The sequence below is a fragment of the Hemibagrus wyckioides genome, linkage group LG03 (genome assembly GCF_019097595.1).
Source record: "Hemibagrus wyckioides isolate EC202008001 linkage group LG03, SWU_Hwy_1.0, whole genome shotgun sequence".
Classification (NCBI taxonomy): domain Eukaryota; kingdom Metazoa; phylum Chordata; class Actinopteri; order Siluriformes; family Bagridae; genus Hemibagrus; species Hemibagrus wyckioides.
The window spans coordinates 20,807,025-20,825,410 of NC_080712.1; the positions used below are offsets into that span (position 1 = coordinate 20,807,025).

An 18,386-nucleotide genomic window follows, 5' to 3' on the forward strand; every position below is an offset into this window, starting at 1 on the left:
TTTCTCGCGTGGCACAGGAAGAACAGGCATGTCTTACAACATTGTTATTAGCTCTGCTAATAGAGTTGGCTCTCAACACATACAAATTAAATCAAATGTATGTTCTCCCCATGAGGTTTTCTTGTCTGGTTTTAAAACTGTAGTGATAGTAGAAAAAGATAAAAGGCGAAGAAGAGTGTAAGGTGTAGTAGAGAGAGCTGCACTGAGGTGTAGATGCGCTAACGTTAGCACGGGGGAGGAGCTGAGCAGCACGAGCTGAGCAGCGCCACACAGCTGCTGCCTGGACCCGAGCTTCAGCTCAGTGAAGCTCACACACACACTACAAGACGAGTGTGTACATGCGGAAAAAACGGTTTACAATACCTGACTGTTCTATTATAACCGGTCGTCCTATGTGCTGTAAGATTTAGGAGCGTAAAGGTGGAAGAAAAAGGCTGTTGTACCTCACCGAGAGGGATAAGGTAAGATAATGAATACACACACACACTCCGCTTGTATGGCTACTGTATGTCGGTTAGCGATTTTTGTGGAAAGTATTACAAGAAGTTGGCTTCTCTGAGCCGTGTATTTAAGGTTGGCTAATTAAAGACGTTTTCTCCTGCTTTGCAGGTTATGGTGTCGGTGATGAACACAGCCATGAAGTGAAAGGTGAATGTGGATGAGGCGGAGGTGTGAGGCTGGACACTCAGGCAGAGGACAGGATGGTAATGTCGGGGTGGATGATTCTGCCCATCAGCCTGCCTGTCCTCACCATCACAGGCATCTGGGTTGTGTAAGTGACTCAAAGACAAACACACACTGTCTACACCTAACCCTGTCCACATATTAGCAGTTGATGTTGATTTTGTCTGTTAGGTTAAGTGAGTGCAGTATATATTATAACCTGCATGCTTGCTTGTGGTCCATCTCTAAACCAGAACTTGAAATCTGTACAATTTAACAGCTTTACAGACATCTTGACATGTTTCTGGATATGTATTTGATTAAATTCGGTGTATGGTTCCTGCTTGAAAACTGCTCTAACCCCAAGAAACCATTGTGGTCAGGCTACAATGTAGAGACGAGTTGTCAGGAAAATGGTCCATATTGCATAATTTTAAGATTGTGTATAGATGACCTCTGGTTTTGAAAGCATGTTGAAGTGATCACCATCACTAAGGTCTATCTTAGACTAGTTTCCTTTTATCTATCAGTGTGTGTTGAGATGTCCTGACCCAGGAAATCATTTTTTTGGATGATGAGTTGTATCTAGCCCAGGGATTATTGATAGACGATTCAAATGTGAGATATTATGTTGTTAGTAACCCCGCGCTCTGGATGGGTGTGATATGCGAAAAATTTCACTGTACCGTAATGTATATGTGAAAAAATAAAGACTACTGAACTTAACTTGGAGATATTATTTCTCGAGATTGTTGATGTGGATGTAATTTTATAGCTGTAGCTATCCTAGTTGGTCGGAGCGGTCATTGTGGAAAACAACCCTGGTACAGTCCTAGACTTGCAGATATTTCTATATAAAGCTGCCTTATGAGACACAGTCTCTGAGGAAGTAGGAGATACATGCACTGTGAGGAAGACGAGGCCATAGCAGTAATAAAGTTGAGTGTGGAAAGTTGAGAGGGCAGAGAGTCGGAATGTTATGAGCTATAAGTTAGAGTTTCTCATCGCATGCAATGCAGATCTAGAAGGTAAACTCTACAATCAGGTTTTTTCTTTTCTCAGATACTATACAATTATCTCGCCACTGGAATTCTCCCTAGTTACACACAGTGGATTTATAGTGGCTAAATGCTCTCAGGAGTCCCCTGTCTCCTACATGGAGCAGGGCAGGAATAGTTACATAAAGCAAGGGAGAAGAAATACAACGTAGGGGTGGAGCCGTTACCCACACTTTCCAGAATACGTTTGCCACTTCTCTTTGGCTCATTGGTCAGACAAACTCGAGCAGAGCTTTCCACGTCTCCAGTAGCGAGAGATGGTTCCCAATAAAAGTGGCTTACCTTGTGCTGTGCCCAAAATAGATGATTTCATGATTGCTTTTGACTGCTGGAAAGACAACTGAACTTATGGCCCAACAGAGAGATTTACAGAGGGAAAACGTCAGTCCTTCAAATATAGGTACAAGGCTACTGTTTTCCTAGAATCTTCAGTGCTCACTCACCAGTCAGTCCACCAAATGGTTTGTTTGTTGCTTTGCATCATTTAGACCTAGCTCTGTATTGTTTTTATTTAGACTAATATTTCTGTTTGAGTTTCTTCATTGAAGGTCAGTGTCTCAAAACTGCAGACCTTTGGGCTGGCCATCAGAAGGAGGGGAGACACATGACCTTATTAAGTTTTCATTGTTTGTTGTTGTGATGGAGGATCTAATTAGGCATGTTTAATACTTTGCAGAATGTTCAATCTATAAACATTAAACATGCATGTAAGTGAACATGCATGTAAATGAACTAAAATAGTATTTTTTTAATCTTCAAAGTAGTTTACGAGATTGTTTACAGCATATGATACAGGCATGGTGTTGGGTTGTTTAATATGTTTAATTCCAATCACTATTTAAGACACGGTTTCTGTACACGTTTTGCTAATCCAGTATGTAAGTGGAAATGGGATCTTGAAAAAGCCACAGATTGCCACCTGTTTTCAATGCCACAGAGTCTGTGGTAAATAGCTGACCGGTGATGTTGGTGTCAGTGGTGACCTGGTAACGGTGTGTGTGATTATTCACAACAGTGGTCGAGGCAGATGGGAGTTTGTTTATTTACCAAATGCCGTTTTACTCAGGGTTTAAGGCAATGGGGTCTAAAAGTAAATCACACTATGTGTACATACATACATACACACATACATACATACATACATACATACACAAACACAGATGCATTGAGAGTTGAAAACAACCCTAACTGGCACTTAGCCTGTTTCTGACCCTGCAGTCTGTCAGATGCGGTTGTACTGGACAAATGTAAATTAAATGAGACGTGCACTGACAACTTGGTGATGAGGGAGTACACATGCATGTCCTCGATGTTGTTTCCTTGCTAGTCTTATAAAAGTGAGAATGTAGACGTTCAGGAGCCAAGCACTGACTGCCATCTGATGCCCTTTTGTTCACTTACATCACTAGAGGGTCATTATGGACTGGACTTTCTTTGACCTTGCTGCATCAGCAAGAGAGAAGATTTAAATATTACCACAGTGCTGGTGAAAGGTAAAATCAGTTGAAATCCTGGAAATGACTTATTATTTTTCCAAAAAAAAAAAAAAAAAATATATATATATATATATATATATATGCAAAGAACAAATTACCAAAACTTGCTTTACTAAACATCATTTCTGGAAAAATGTCTTTCATATGTCATTTTATGTGTTCTTTTCTTCCTCTTCCTCAAAATGTAATTTTCTAGTTTTCTAAGTGTCATTTTCTGACAAATGTTTCACTTTTCGAATTTACATCCTGCTGTTGGACAACAGCACTACTAAAAATGCTGATTCATGAATTCTCTTTTTGATCAGGTATGCCATGGCCCTGTATAACCAGCATGTTTGTCCTGTAGATAACTGGTAAGTGTCTGACCTTATGATTCTTTACACGTCAGTACACTGCACAATTGTTTGTTGTCTAACTGCAGTCAAACATCTGTCCCATTTATTACAGAAGAACTCTTATACGGTTCAGTTAACTTTTTATTTACTCTAGTTGTTTGACTTGTGTGTTACGATGCTAGCTCAAATATTGGTTACTGGGACTTCACCTAAACATGATAACCAATTAGTTTTCAGTGGATTTATGCTTTGCTTCATTTAAAGCGTCCAATTGCAATCGAGTAATATTTGCCCAAGGTGCAGCTTTTATTTATTCTGAATTTCACTGCATTTTACTATAAATAGGCAAATACACAGGAAAAACTGGCCCTTGAATGTGATTTGTCACAGTTGTAAATTTGGACTGTAATTTGAACTGTAAATGTTTGGATTGTTTTGCTGACATGGCTATAAAAATGCAGCGCTGTACTGTAACACAGAAATGGTCTCCTCTGCTCAAAAATGGTTGCCCTGCCAAGTGTAAGTTTGTGCTGTGCAAGGGATGGATTTCATTTCACAATAATATTTAGCTTAATGCAGTTCTGTTAGAACACTTTTAGTAAAATGAAGGAAAGGGCTTAAAATAAGTGCATGGTATATAGCCTGTATTTTATTTTGCAGTGACAAATTGAACATGACAAATAAAACAGCAAGATTGTATAATATCATTTATTACTTACTTATTGTTTAATTAGCTGAGAGATGAATAATTATATACACTGACCAGGCATAACATTATGACCACCTGCCTAATATTGTGTTGGTCCCCCTTTTGCTGCCAAAACAGCCCTGACCCATCATGCACTGTGTATTCTGACACCTTTCTATCAGAACCAGCATTAACTTCTTCAGTAATTTGAGCAACAGTAGCTTGTCTGATAGATTGGATCACACAGGCCAGTCTTCGCTCCCCACGTGCATCATGAGCCTTGGCCACCCATGACCCTGTCACCGGTTCACCACTGTTCCTTCCTTGGACCACTTTTGATAGATACTGACCACTGCAGACCGGGAACACCCCACAAGAGCTGCAGTTTTGGAGATACTCTGATCTAGTCGTCTAGCCATCACAATTTGGCCCTTGTCAAACTCGCTCAAATCCTTACACTTGCCCATTTTTCCTGCTTCTAACACATCAACTCTGAGGACAAAATGTTCACTTGCTGCCTAATATATCCCACCCACTAACAGGTGCTATGATGAGGAGATAATCAGTGCTATTCACTTCACCTGTCAGTAGTCATAATGTTATGCTTGATTGGTGTATAAATAAATAAATAGTGGTTAATTCTCTTATATGGTTATTTGGTTTGTTTTGCTGACATGGCTATAAAAAGGCTGTATAAAGATGTGTAACAAACGAATGGTCTCGTCTGATTATAAAATGGTTGACCTGCCTAGTGTAGGTTGGTGCTGTGTAAGGACTGGATCTCCGATGAGGTCAATAATGTCTCATGTAATAGTAAATCAGCACTGTGTACACTTCTTTGATTTTGTATTTGTCTCTGCATGTGTTTCAGGTTATATAATCAGTCATGTGAGGAAGATTTGCCCATGCAGACCGGACCAACGCTATGCTGTACTCTGGACAATGTGCCACTCATCAGGTCTGTCTGACAAAGCCTCAGTATTGTTAAAGGGTTTCTCATCTTTACTGAAAGGGGCATTATATAAATGGGTGTCACAGTAGATATTCTACTGTAGTTTTTTATGTAATTATCTTACTCTATTATTTTATCTTATTCTACGATTTAGAATCCCCTTCCCAAAATGTAAACAATTAAAGTAGAGCTTTGTAAGAGCCACATGTATTTGCCTCATCATATTATGGTCAGCTGATTATGCGAAGGACAGTCCCGTTTTTTAAATGGAAAGCATTTGCATGTTACTCTCTGGTCCAGTACGCTGAGGGTGTGACAGATTCCCAAATCACAGGGTTGTTTTTAAGAGAACAGAATAAAAATGGCTGCATACCTTTACAGTCCTTCTACACAGAGTCAACATTTCTGTTTTTTTATGATCTTTCTCTTCCCTTTTTTTTTTTTTACTGAGGTGTCTTTTGTTTCACTTCCTGCCTTAACGTTTTCTCATGAGTTAGAAAGTGTCTAGATGTTAAGAAAGGGGACAGTGAGCTTGAGAGCGAGAGTGAACAGAAAGACAGGAATATTCTAGCTCACTTCTTTAGGGTGATGTTTTCTGGCACCGTGGTGTCACAGTGCGGAGTCTAAGCAATGTTTTCTGTTGAGATTGTGGCTGGTGCTTCTGCAAATGGTTCTGGGCCTGTTTACCAAAGGTTGTCAAAACAAATTCCACTGTATAATAATATTTATTTTTAATCGCTTGACAAATTAAATGAGGGGAAGGGCTTCAAAAAAAATTTTCATGTCCTGTTTCTCATATATGTAAAGATGGATATAGATATAAATGCTTTAAAAAAAACCCTGCAATCTGAAATAAATACTTAACAGGATAAGCAAGACATTTTAATGAAAATCCCTCTACTTTTGAGACTATAAGAGCTAAAACCTTCACCAAACCTGGACAGTTATAGAGTGAGGGGAAAAAATAGTATCCTGGTCTTTCAGGTGTCCAGTTTCAGTACATTATAAGCTCTTGCATGAGTTTATTCAGTGCACTGCTGCCACATGATTGACTGGATAATTACACGAATCAGCAGGTGTGCATTTGTTCCTAATAAATTGGCTCAATAAAACGGAGTGCTGTTTGACGTGATTTAAGTGGCCAGTGAGCGTATATCGTAGCACGAGCGTTCTTTATTCTATGTGTGGCAGTACAGATTCATTAATTTTTCAGTCTATCCAATTTTAAGTACTTAAAGATCGAAGTCAGGAATTTGATAACTCTTGCCAGGAGAATGAATTCCAGTGTGTGCTTCAGATCCTGCTGGTACAAGGGTTGGGTGTGTGTGGAAGAGATTGTGTGTGAGTGTTTATACTAGATTCCCAGCATCCCCTCTTCCTGGCACTGAAATGTAGTGAAGTGGGTAAAGGGTCAGTCTCAGTGAGAGACACACATATGAACAGTGGAATCTGCAGAAGACGTTTTTGAAGCCCATATCACATGTATTGTTTCCAGTGTCCATTGTTTGACCAATAGATGAAAGAGTAAATGATGTGAGGTTGGATGTGGGGAGGATCATGTATTATGAGAAGGAGGGCACTGACAGGTACAACAGAGTGTATTTTTTGGACATTTAGTGTGATGTAATTTACAGCTAGATAGACCTGCCGTTTGGAAGCTTTGTGTTTTATTTTAATAAATTTATTTTACTCCTTTACTCCATTTTATTTCACTTAAATCTGCTTAAAATAAATTTATTTTACTCCTTTACTCCATTTTATTTCACTTAAATCTGCTATTATTCTTGCTTGCATCCTTTTTTTTTAGTTCTGTCTATTTGTCTTGGGGTGTGTGAGCTGATAGCTGGATGACTTCTGTATCCTTTGTACTCTTCTTCCTACTACTGTGTATGCACTTCTGCCATGATTCCAGTTAGAGCCAGGTTTTGTGTATGTATGAGTGTGTTTGTGTGTTGGTGGTGGTGGTGGTGGTGGTAGTGGTGGAGGGATGGGGGGTTGTGTAGATTTTCAGTCCTTAAACTTTGTGTCCTGGAGTATTTTTAGATGTATGTGCAGAGCTGAAAAGCTTTATTTCAGGGACAGATCTGGGACTAGTTCTGGGATTTGAGTGCCTCAGTGCTTAACCCTGGCGCTGCTGTGTGTTTATTTGCAGTAAGTGTGGCACGCTACCTCCAGAGAGCTGCTTCTTCAGCCTTATCTGCAGCACGGGATCCTTCATGGGTAAGTATGCGTTTATTATTAGCAGGACATGATTTGTAGGTCAGTTAAAGATGCTGTGTCTCATTTGAACCCTGTCACGAACAGTTAGGGTTTCATTCAATTTAGTAGTTAAAAATAATAACAGATTGTGTGCAACTGTATTTTAGCAATAAATGGGGCACCTTGTATTTTTTATTTAGGACATTTTGGATACTAGAAATGAAAGCAAAAGCTAAACGTGTGTTTGTGCAACCTAAAGGAACGAAAGGTTTAGTCTTAATTTAAAATTATGTTATAACTTCAAATAAGCTATATGAAGTGCTTTTGAATAGCCTCTATACACAAGAGTCTGCATCCAAGTTAGGACTTACCTCCTGTATATACAATAAGGGGAAATATTTCAGACATTTTTGTGTTTGTTATAGTACTCCCAGTGCATTATTTATCACTTGTGAAAAAATGACACTGTTCAAGTCTTTGGAGTTGTCAAAAAATGTCCATATGACTCTCTAAGCAAAAAAATCTATTTAAAATGCAAAATTAATTGGCAGTAAATTAGATAAAAAATGTCTACACACCCCCGCTGATTTTTTTTTTTTTGGTGACGTGATTTCAGATAATTTTACATCTGTAATGTGATATAACAACCAGGAAAATTCAAGTAGAAAAACAAATAGAAATGTTTTAAAGGGTGGAAAAGTCAGTAAAAATTTGTAATAACCATGTTTGCACAAGTGTGCACACCCCTTAACTGATACTTTAGCTACTTACAGCAGCTTTTGCTTGTAATGCAGCACCCAGGCTTTTGGAGTAAAAGCCCACGAACTTGCCTCGTCTTGATTTTATTCCATACTTCCTAGAAAAATGCTCCAGATGTGTCAAATTGCCAGAGGATCTTCTCTGCACAGACCACTTTAAGTCATTCCACAAGTTTTCTGTAGGATTTAGATCTGGGCTCTGATTAGGCCATGCCAAAACATTGATCTTCTTCTTTTGAAGCCATTTCTTTGTTGACTTGTGGATTTGGGCTTTGTGTTGTTGTCGTACTGGAATGTAAAAGTCTTTCATCAGCTGTCTAAGAGAAGGCCTACAGGTTTTGTGCCAGAATACGTTGGTATTTAGGAGCTGTCTATGAATGTTTTTTTAGGATCTATGGATGTGTTATTTTTTTGAGAACAGGCTTCTGTCTAGACATCATACCCCATAAGCCCAGACATCTGAAGAATTACAATAGATTGTTGTCACATGCAAGGAGTGATCAGTACTTGCCAGATATTCCTGCTTTTCCTTTATTGTTGCCATTGGTCTTTTGGCAGCCTCCCTGATGAGTTTCTTCAATTTCGGAAGGACGTTCTGTTCTTGGTCATGTCACCGTGGTGCTTCATTTTCTCCAAATGTTGATGAAGGCCTTCATAGTGTTCTATGGTACATCTAATGTTTTGGCAATTTTTTTGTACTGAATGATACCATTTCGACAATGAGATCCCGTATGTTTTGTGAGCCCTTTGTGGACCATGGCTTCAATAGCTGGAAAGAAATGTCAAAAGGAAAATCCTACAGAAACAGATGATCTTTATTTGAGGCAGGTGTATGATAATTCTTAAAATATGAATATGAGATTGAATATCATTTATTGTGATGGCCCATTATAAAAGGTAGTGTGCATTTGTGCAACTAGGTTATTATAAGTTTTTCTTCTTTTCACATTTTATCATAAGACATTTTAATTAGTTTTTCGATAGCCTCCTGGTGGTCCAGCAGCAGGAACCCGTGCTCTCATTTTCACAGCCCGGGTTCGATTCCCCGGCAGGGAGATAACTCAGCCACTGAAGAGTTAAGGTCTCAAGCCCAAATAAAATGGAAGGGCTGCGTCAGGAAGTGCATCCGGCGTAAAACCAGTGCCAAATCAAAACAAGCGGACCAAATGATCTGCTGTGGCGAGCCCGAACAGGGAGCAGCCGAAAGAACAGCTTCATCATTACTTTATCAGTCAAAATGTGTTAGCTTCAATATTATATTAAAAACGTCCGAGATATTAAAAGCTGTATTCAAAAGCTGATTCTTGTTTAAATTGCACCTGAGATCATAAAAAAGATTTCACTTCATAAGCAGCGACCATGATGAAGGAGAAGAAGCTTTCTGAAGTTTTTAGGGACGAGCTTCTTAAGCAACCATGAAATGAAAAAAAAAGGCCAATTGTCAGTACAGTGGTGGGAAGGTCATTGATCCACAGACTGAAGTGCCATGTAAGATTACACAACACATTCACCAGACTAATGATAAGGAGAGTTAGAGAAAAAAAAGCAGTCACTTGGAAAGAGTTGAAGGATGATCTGAAAGCAGGAACAGCAGTTACACAGAGAAAAATAAGCACAACCATCTCTCGAGCTCGGTAATTAGGCAGTAAATCAGTCATCGTCATATTTGGAAAACTATGTTTGCATGTTTGTTCTCAAGAATGCCATATCCACAGGGAACAGTGGGTACAATATGTGTGTAAATTTTAAGTGGATGTTTGTTCATTAGTTAACAGAAACATGTCTGAATACTTATTTTCCCTCACTGAAAATGGGCCCTTTACTCAAGTGAAGGACTATAAAGGGCTGATAAAGATCCACATCTAAACATTCTGGTTTATATTTATAAATGTAAAATTGATGAATAAGGAAGCGGTTAATGGCATTAGCATATGTGCTATGTGTTCTATGTCAGTATGCATTGTTGATGAATAAAGTTATAATGTGAGTCATGCTGTTCACACTGTTGTGATAACAAAAATGAACAGGATCATATTTGAGTCAGATCTTCCTGATCTTCATGTAACTTTTAAGTCCCTGGAATATAAACGTCAGCCTCGTTTTGTACATTATCAGTCGTAATGTGACTACGTTTGACTGCACAGTGCACATTTGAGAACATGGTGTAGGTCCAGTATAACATGGAAAGTGGTATTTAACATATTCAGAGTCTGTGGCAGCTAGGTGTGTATTCTGCTGTTGGTCTAAGAGGTCTTTTGTGTTGGGTTGTTGGTGTAATATGACCTTTGACCTACACAGTTTAGCCTGGTGGTAATGTGTCTGCTAGGACATGAAGGCTTGTGTTGTTATGTCCAGTTAGTCATGGTGTGTCTTAGTAAGACTTTTTAACTGCAGGAGGAGGTGATTTTTCTATTTCTGCATTTTATCACAAGCTCACAGCGTTTCAGAGGGAGAACCTAGATGGAATTTTTGTCCAGCAATTTTTCACTGGATCAGTATTTTAGTAGATCTCCAAAGCCATTTCTGTATCAATGTTAAGCTGCAGGTACATCACCTATGTCCAAGTGGTAGGTTTGCTAAAAATGACGTTGATACATGTACACGTGAGTCTTTACGTTATTGTAATAACGGCTGATGTGATTCCTGGAGTTGTTATGCCGGGAATAAAATTGTAGCCTCCCACTGAAGTATTTGTCTTGGCTGTATGCAAATAATCTTGACTAGTTTCATTTTCTAGTTAGAACAAATACGTTCTATTACGTCATAGATTTCTTGTGTCCTATACCAACAGTAAAACGCAGGGTTGTTGATGGTAATCTGGAAAAAATATAGGCTTGTCTGTTCATGTTTTGGCACACTTGGTGATGCTGTGTGTCGGGGAAGTATGTTTCAGGCTGATATCAGTAGGCTGCCAGTCCAGACGTCAAATGGTTATTGATGCTTAAGATCTTATTCAGGAAGCATCTGGCTTTTTGGTTTCTGAAGAGCATTTTGGATCAGTTTGCCCACTCATCATCTATCCTGCCTCTCTCCACTAAAGGTCAACCATAACAAGTTTATATTCTTGCATACATGATGTAGAGAAGACCTTGTGAATGGTTTTGTAGGTATGTTGAGACAGTATCAGGATTAATATCTGTCACTGCTTGTCTAGATATCTAGTAGGACCTCCTTAGAGGAGCTGCTTGTTTTCCCTTCATTGCAGGTTACATAATAATCACTGTTTTTCACTCTGTGGTGAAGCTCTCACTGTAACGAGTAGAGCACAGAAGGAAACATCCATCAACATTTGAACACAATAACAAAGCACTGCAGGAGCTGACCTAGGCCTCGGGAGACACCCAGGCAACCTATCATCATGCTATAAAACACTGCTTCTTTCCCTTCTTTCCATTATTCTGCATGATCACTGGCTGTAGTTGTAGAGTCCAGAGAGAAGTGAAAGCCTGTTCAGTCTGTAACACAATAAATTGTTCAAAATCTGAAGGTAGCTGAATACTTTCTGAAAGGACTGTAGACTGTGTTCTTGTGTGAACAAGAACATATTTTGGTATTCCATTCATTTAAAATTTTCCACTGTTAAAGATCTACTGCCTGCTGCCTGCAAGTTATAGCCATGTAATGACACCACCCACAAATGTGTCTTATCAACTTTAACAGGCTAGTTAATAGGCCACGTGGGTGGCTACCACAGCTTCATTAAAACTCGTGTTGTGGTTTGTCGAATGTGTAGTAAACCCTGCTCAATCAGTTAGATGGCATCAGTTGTGATTGCCAGAGATGTTAAAAAGACATAAAGAAATGTTGCCAGCAGAAGGACGCATTATGGCACATGTGCCCCGATCTTTACAGTTAAATTCATAATTAAATTGGTAAATAAACTATTGATGCACTAATTTTGCCTTATTACTAAACAAAATAATGTATAATCATTATAATAACTGTTATTACACAATAGGGCATACACTAGTAGTTTTTGATTCTGGTTCATAGAGAATGTGTTAAATAAGTTTTAAAAAAAAAGAAAGTAAGAAATGATAGAATTCAATTACCACGCTTCAAGGTCAAAATAAAATGAATGTGCTAAATTGTTTTAATATAATGTTTCTTGTCAATATCGTCTTGTGAAACCTGTATTAGGAAATGTCTTGGATTTGGCTTTAGTGTATCGTCTCCTGCCTAGTCACAACTTTTACTCCCAATTATTTCATAGCCATCCATGAAGAGGAAAAGCGTCTCTGTTTGTTTTCTAGCAACCTATTGTATGATTAGTTAGGGGTGGTGGTGATTAAAATAGCATTGGAAGATACAAAAGTGCAGGCTGGGGAAGGAGAGGTGGCTAGTGAATAAACCTGGTGGCCTTTTCCTCTCTGACTGCCCCATTCACTGGCTCTGGCTCTGGCCCAACCTCTCAGTCATTTGGGAGGAAACCATGAGAAAGCAAGACTGCTACATTTGTTTAGAGTCAAACTCAGGGTTATTTGTCTCTGAGGTGTGGTTTTAGCTACACAGGAAAATGATGGTCAACAGCGGCATGTGTCAAAGAGAACCTCACCCCAACCCCTCTCAACTTCCGGCTTACTCAGGATAAGAATTCAGCTTTAGGAAATGTGCACACACCCTTGCCTCTTCAAGGTATTGACCTTTAATGAATTGTGGTGCACTGGTTACCCTGATGTTGGTTAGATAGGCACACGTGTTTTGCTATACGATCCTTCCATGGGTATTTTTAGCTCGCTGTGAATTGTGACGTGTGCTACATTTACACTTTGTTTCCTGTTACTGTATTCACAACATGTCTTCTTTTTTTGGACAGAGCCACAGCTTAGTATATTTCTAGATCTGTCGATAACAATGCTCTTGAGATCTCACTCTAACCAACAGTCTAAGCTAATGGTGTAAACAAGCACTTTTTTTCAGCTACAGCTGGGCTTTGTTAAAAAGAATAAAGGCTAATTTCCTTTGCCCGGACATGTTGTTTCTTTTTCCATGCTTGTAACGTGCCTAACTTAAATTGTTTAGGTCCTGACAGAAAAGTGTGGTGCCCACACACATTCTCAGAATTTGTTTTTATTGTACTTCTCCCATGGAGTACCATTTATATGAGACATCTGCATGCAAGGTTCTATATCTGTGATAATTTTGGATCTTTTTCCTTTGGACTATGAAATTAATGAGGCTGTTACTGGCTTTAAGACATGAGGGGCAGTTCTATCCCCATGGTTTTCCTGAGTTGACCAGCTCCTATTACTTCTCTTTAATGCAACAGAATACAGCAGAACGGACCAGAGCTACCAGGCCCATATAAGAGCTCTAAGCACATAACAATCGACCTTATTACCCCTGCCATAGGCCCCTTTTTCCCTTCCCACCACCTCATACCCTCGGTCTTCCAGGAAAAAATGAATAGTTTCTTGGGAAACAGGAGACACAGGTTTTTGTCCTGCAGAATCTGGCACAGACCACTGAGACCAAACAGAAATGTATATAGACAGTGCAGAGAGCATGTACCCGAAGGACATTTAAATGCTGTTGGGATGTGATAACCTATATTGTCTATAATCATTATTAAAACAGTATCTAGTAATATAATATAAGAGAGCAGCAGCTATCAGTATCTCTAATTTGTTTTGTCTGTGATATTTTTTTCTCTTTCAGTGATGGTGATAGTTTTGCTGCATTATGCTCATGTGATTGAAAAGCGGCAGAACTGTGTGTTAAACACGGCAAGCCTCTCCACTGGCTGGATCTGCTCTGCAGGACTCATCATGGTGGGCAACTTCCAGGTGAGAGCAGTGGGGTGTTTCATATATACCAAGTACATTCTTTATTCTTCTACAGAGCAGGAAAAAATTGCCTGTGTGTTTCTTTTGTTATGACAAATATCATGTAATAAATAGTAGCAACATTTCTGCTTAATTTATATATGTGAGGTTTATGCTTATAACTCGACTCAGACAAAGGGCATTCATTTAAAAAAAGGAGTGTTTTTGTAAGACTAAAAAAAGGTGGACTGTAGTCTGCAAATGAACCATGTACAAACACTGGAGTCAGGTATGTAATGTTTAAAAACCCAACCCAAGTTAAAAATGCTACTTGTGAGATTCTGACATACTTTTTTATTATATTGGCTCTATTAATGCCACAGAGTTGTCTTCACTTTGAGGACAAAGCACAGCCTGCCTTATCCTAGTTTGAATAGGAAAAGGATTCTGTGTGCCGTCATCCAGACATCAGGTGACCAGGTGTAACCTATATCTGTGCATTTGCAATAATGAAGGGCACTCTTATGCTCACCATCAGCAATATGAACCGTAGACACTACCTTCTTTCTACCAGTCTTTGCAATCACAATTATGCATTCATGCACCTAGTTACACAGCTGTACCCTGCTGATTTGTCTTATGATTAGGATGTATCGCATCTCTGTTCTAAAACATAGACCTCTGTGAACGTTTGTATAAAATCTGTAGGTCAGTGAATTTGTACTGTACCTCAGTAATTTGCCTTCAAAGTAATGCCGAAAGAATATAATCACATTTAGTTTTAACTCCTATATACTGTGGAAGAAAAATAACAACACCAACAGTGTCCGAATATTTATGGATGCACATATTTATTATTAGATCTTGCCTAAATTGGTCATCAGTCTTCAGTTAGGTGCTAAATTGTATGTATGGTGCACATGCCTTTAACAGCAAAGCATTTACTGCAATCCATGCTGTTAATTTGTTGCTAGAATTTTGATGATGCTGCAGGTTATGCTTTAGTTGGTGTTTTAAAACCTTAATCCATGTGCCTCTGTTGAACTTTGAGCACCTGCCCATCAAAATGTCTCAGTATGACCCCATTGTGTGCTGTACATATGGTGCTGAGTGTGGCCAGATGTTTGTGTCTCTGGAAGATGAAAAAAATGCATCTAATAGCTTTAAATGAATGCAACTATGCTGTTGAATGTGTTACGCTTTAATCCACTGCTGAGGAATTAGCTCTGTGTTGCTATGTTTTGGCTTGTGTGTGTACATGCATGTGTGTGGAAGAAAGTGTTTGGTGCTTAATATTAAGTTGACCTTCTTATCCTGTACCCCTGTAGCTATTGTTCTCTTGCTCAGGGGAGATGGAGCTCTACACTGTCTTAATGTTTTTCTGTCTTGGTTGTTGTTGTTGTTTTTTTCCTCTTTTTTTTTCTCCCGGGTTGTTGTATCAAAGCTGTAGTTCACAGATTTGTAAGAGGCTCTGTAAACCTCTTGGACCCACAGAGAATCACTAAACAAAGGGCACTGTTTTACTCTGTGGAACTGACATCTTTTACCATTATTTATGAATCAGTGTTGACTCTTTAGGCACTGAGTTTTAGGCAGCTGTAATGTTTGGACACTTGGCTGAATGCCCAGTGTGCAAGCAATGCAGGGAGGTCGGCCAATAGGGCACCAGACAGACATTTTTATGGGCCAGTTGCCATAGAGACAGAGGGGGAGAGCAAGTTCTCCTTCTCGTAGTATCACCGTCCACCTCTTAACTATACAAATTCATCAGCTGGATATCTGAGAGAGTATACTGATTGAAAGTCTGGGTGTGTGTCCGTTTTTGTAGGAGGACGCTGGCACATACAGTCAGCCTTTCATTTACCTTGCCATGTTTATGATATTATCCGAGTGCTAATTTGGTCTTATTTAAATGTTTGGAGATTCAGCAGTTGCTCTCCTCGAAGTGCTTTAAAGGTTGTATGTCATTTAGGGAATGATCACTGCAGTCTCGTGTCTCCAAGACATTAAAATCAAGTATTTGCATTGATGTCTCTATGTGTGGAAACCAGCGCTGTGTGCCAAGCACAAGAGTTCCATGTTTGGTTGGAATACATGAAGTCTGCAAACCATTAAGTCTGAATGTGTGTGTGTTTGTGTGGGAACGCTTCCACACAGAGCCTTTTAGGAGCAGTATGTGTACACAACCAGTTTCCTCATTCTCGTCTGTTCACATGGCTACTACCTGCCATATAGTGCTCCAGTGCAAGGTCTATTAACACAAACTGAAATCTGAGTAGAGATTCCTGCTGCCATATAAGCCCCCACCCTCATGCCCCTTTATAATGGGGAAGCTGAATCCAGTGAAGCCTTTGGCTCTCAAGGTTTTTGACGAAAAATTGTTTGACTTTTAAAACCTTACAACAAAGTCCTGTACTGCACTTGTCAGGATTCAGTTTAAAGGATTAATATATTGTGTCCTAATAACTCAGTGAATATTCTTACTATGATAACTTTGTGTACAATGATAACAAACGAACAAACAGTAAAAGGATGTGATCTCTTTTTAGTATCTTTTGTTATGAAACAGGAGAATTTGCTGTGTGCTTGAATGACTCATAGATGCTGTGTGTTTGTTGAGTTTGTGATGAGAAACAGCAAAACAGGCAGGCGAGCCAGAGCGGGAAAATGAATTCTGGACACTACATCTGCACCTCATCAGCCAGCCAGCCTGCCTGTACTTCGAGAACATTCCACTGAGATGCTCGCCATGCAGGATGTCAGTGTAGCCAGCTCACTGCCTTCAAGCCACCAAACACGTGCGATACACATTATTTCTTAGGGAGGGTTACATAATGAATCTTTTATGGCTGCATTTTTGCTGTGACCAAAAGTTTATAAATAGACATTTCTCAGTCATCCCTGAACAAGGAACTGGGAAAAGAGGGGTGTAGGTACAGGTGTGCAAGGCATGAGGAGCTTCAGACTCTAACCTGCCTGTGCATGTTAGGACGCCAACGCCACGTTGCACATTCTCTCCTTTAATTAGTGACATTTAGAGCTTTTCAGAACATACTGCAGATTTTTCCATTCTTTTCCCTTGCATTCCTGACAAAGAAAGGAATATATATATATATAGATATCAAGGTATATACCTTCATGACAGGATTCCTATACCTTTATGACAGGATTTCAGGATTTCCCCAGACGTTCAAGCATCCACCTTAAACAAATCCAGCAAATTAATCTAACTTGTTCTACAGCATGGCATTTCAGTCTGTCATGAATGGGACTGTCTATTGTTTTTTTAGCAACGTACCACATAATAGCCGCCTTCCTACAGTTGGGGATTAACACGGTTATCTCATGACTCACTTCCTTTCATGTCAAAAACAAAACTGCTGATAAACTAGTGGCCAGTGAGATCAGCCAGAGCATCAATTCTGATCAGTACAACCTTTGTGGGAGGAACTTGTGCAAGGTTTGGTCATGTCATGTCTTTTACATTCGGGGTGGGATCCAACGAACACAGACACACTTAAGCTCTTGAACCTGAAAGTAGAGGACAATTAATAATGTGTAAATAATCCCAAGTCATGCAATTAGCACAAATTACATTGCTTGATGTCTCAAGGAGTAGTTCCTCTCTAGTTTCTCTCTAGTGTGAGCCAAGTTATGTGGCAGAAAGATTAGTAGAATCGGAGAGTTTTGCTGCTCTCTGCTGGTGAGGCTAACAAGCACTCAGGCTCAGAACTGATCTAAGCAGAGATTGCTAACCTAATTTAGATGAATCCCTATTTTTGAAGGCATCCACTTCACATGCTGGTTATTTCCACACTGAAAAAGAGTTTACAGTAACAACAGCTGTTCTATAGGGGCACTTTTATAGTCAGCAGACTTGTTTGAAATATACTGACTGAGTTTGTTTTCCCCAGGCCTCAGAGCTCCATACCACTGAGTGCTGAAAATAACTGCCAGAGAGGTCCATGCGCACTGTAATTATCTCTTGCGCAACAGGGTGCTTTTAACATACTTTTAGGGGAAACTGTTTGTGCCGCAATCCGGGAACTGTTTGTGAAGTTCAGTTCAAACAGCTGGTTCAGACTTCTGCCTCACATAAACCACAGCTGAATGCTGAATGTGTAGAGGAAGTGTCACTGTGTTTGATGATGTCATGACACACACACACACATGCACACACTTCAGTGGAAAATACTAACTAAATAACTATCTTTCCTCTTGTGTGTGTGTGTGTATAATAGAGAGACAGAGATAGAGAGAGAGAGTGTGTGTACATTTATAATGTACATGCATTCAGCTTTGGATGTACCTGATGCTGCTTTCCAGTGCTGTTGGAATTATTGTAGATACAAGCTTCCCACTAGGAAGTTTCACATGAATGAGCCCTTAAGCCATAACTACGACTGAGAAACTCAGAGACTATTTCGATGCCCGATTTTCTAATATTGGATGAGTTCTGATCTCAGCAGAGG

The 18,386-nt window shown here is 39.4% G+C and overlaps 1 protein-coding gene across 2 annotated transcripts in view; it reads left to right on the forward strand.

Annotated features, from left to right (window-relative positions):
- Positions 1-18,386, forward strand: part of zgc:154058 (Transmembrane protein 150A-like) — a 23,352-nt gene continuing 4,966 nt past the window's right edge. Inside the window, exons 1-7 of one of the 2 annotated variants that reach the window (XM_058385498.1) lie at positions 1-461; positions 610-772; positions 3,131-3,214; positions 3,523-3,570; positions 5,112-5,198; positions 7,345-7,412; positions 13,808-13,935. In XM_058385498.1, the coding sequence (XP_058241481.1) occupies positions 702-772; positions 3,131-3,214; positions 3,523-3,570; positions 5,112-5,198; positions 7,345-7,412; positions 13,808-13,935 (486 nt within the window). In that variant the 5' untranslated portion in view covers positions 1-461; positions 610-701. The remainder of the gene's footprint in view (positions 462-609; positions 773-3,130; positions 3,215-3,522; positions 3,571-5,111; positions 5,199-7,344; positions 7,413-13,807; positions 13,936-18,386) is intronic. The other variant, XM_058385506.1, reaches the window with a different exon arrangement.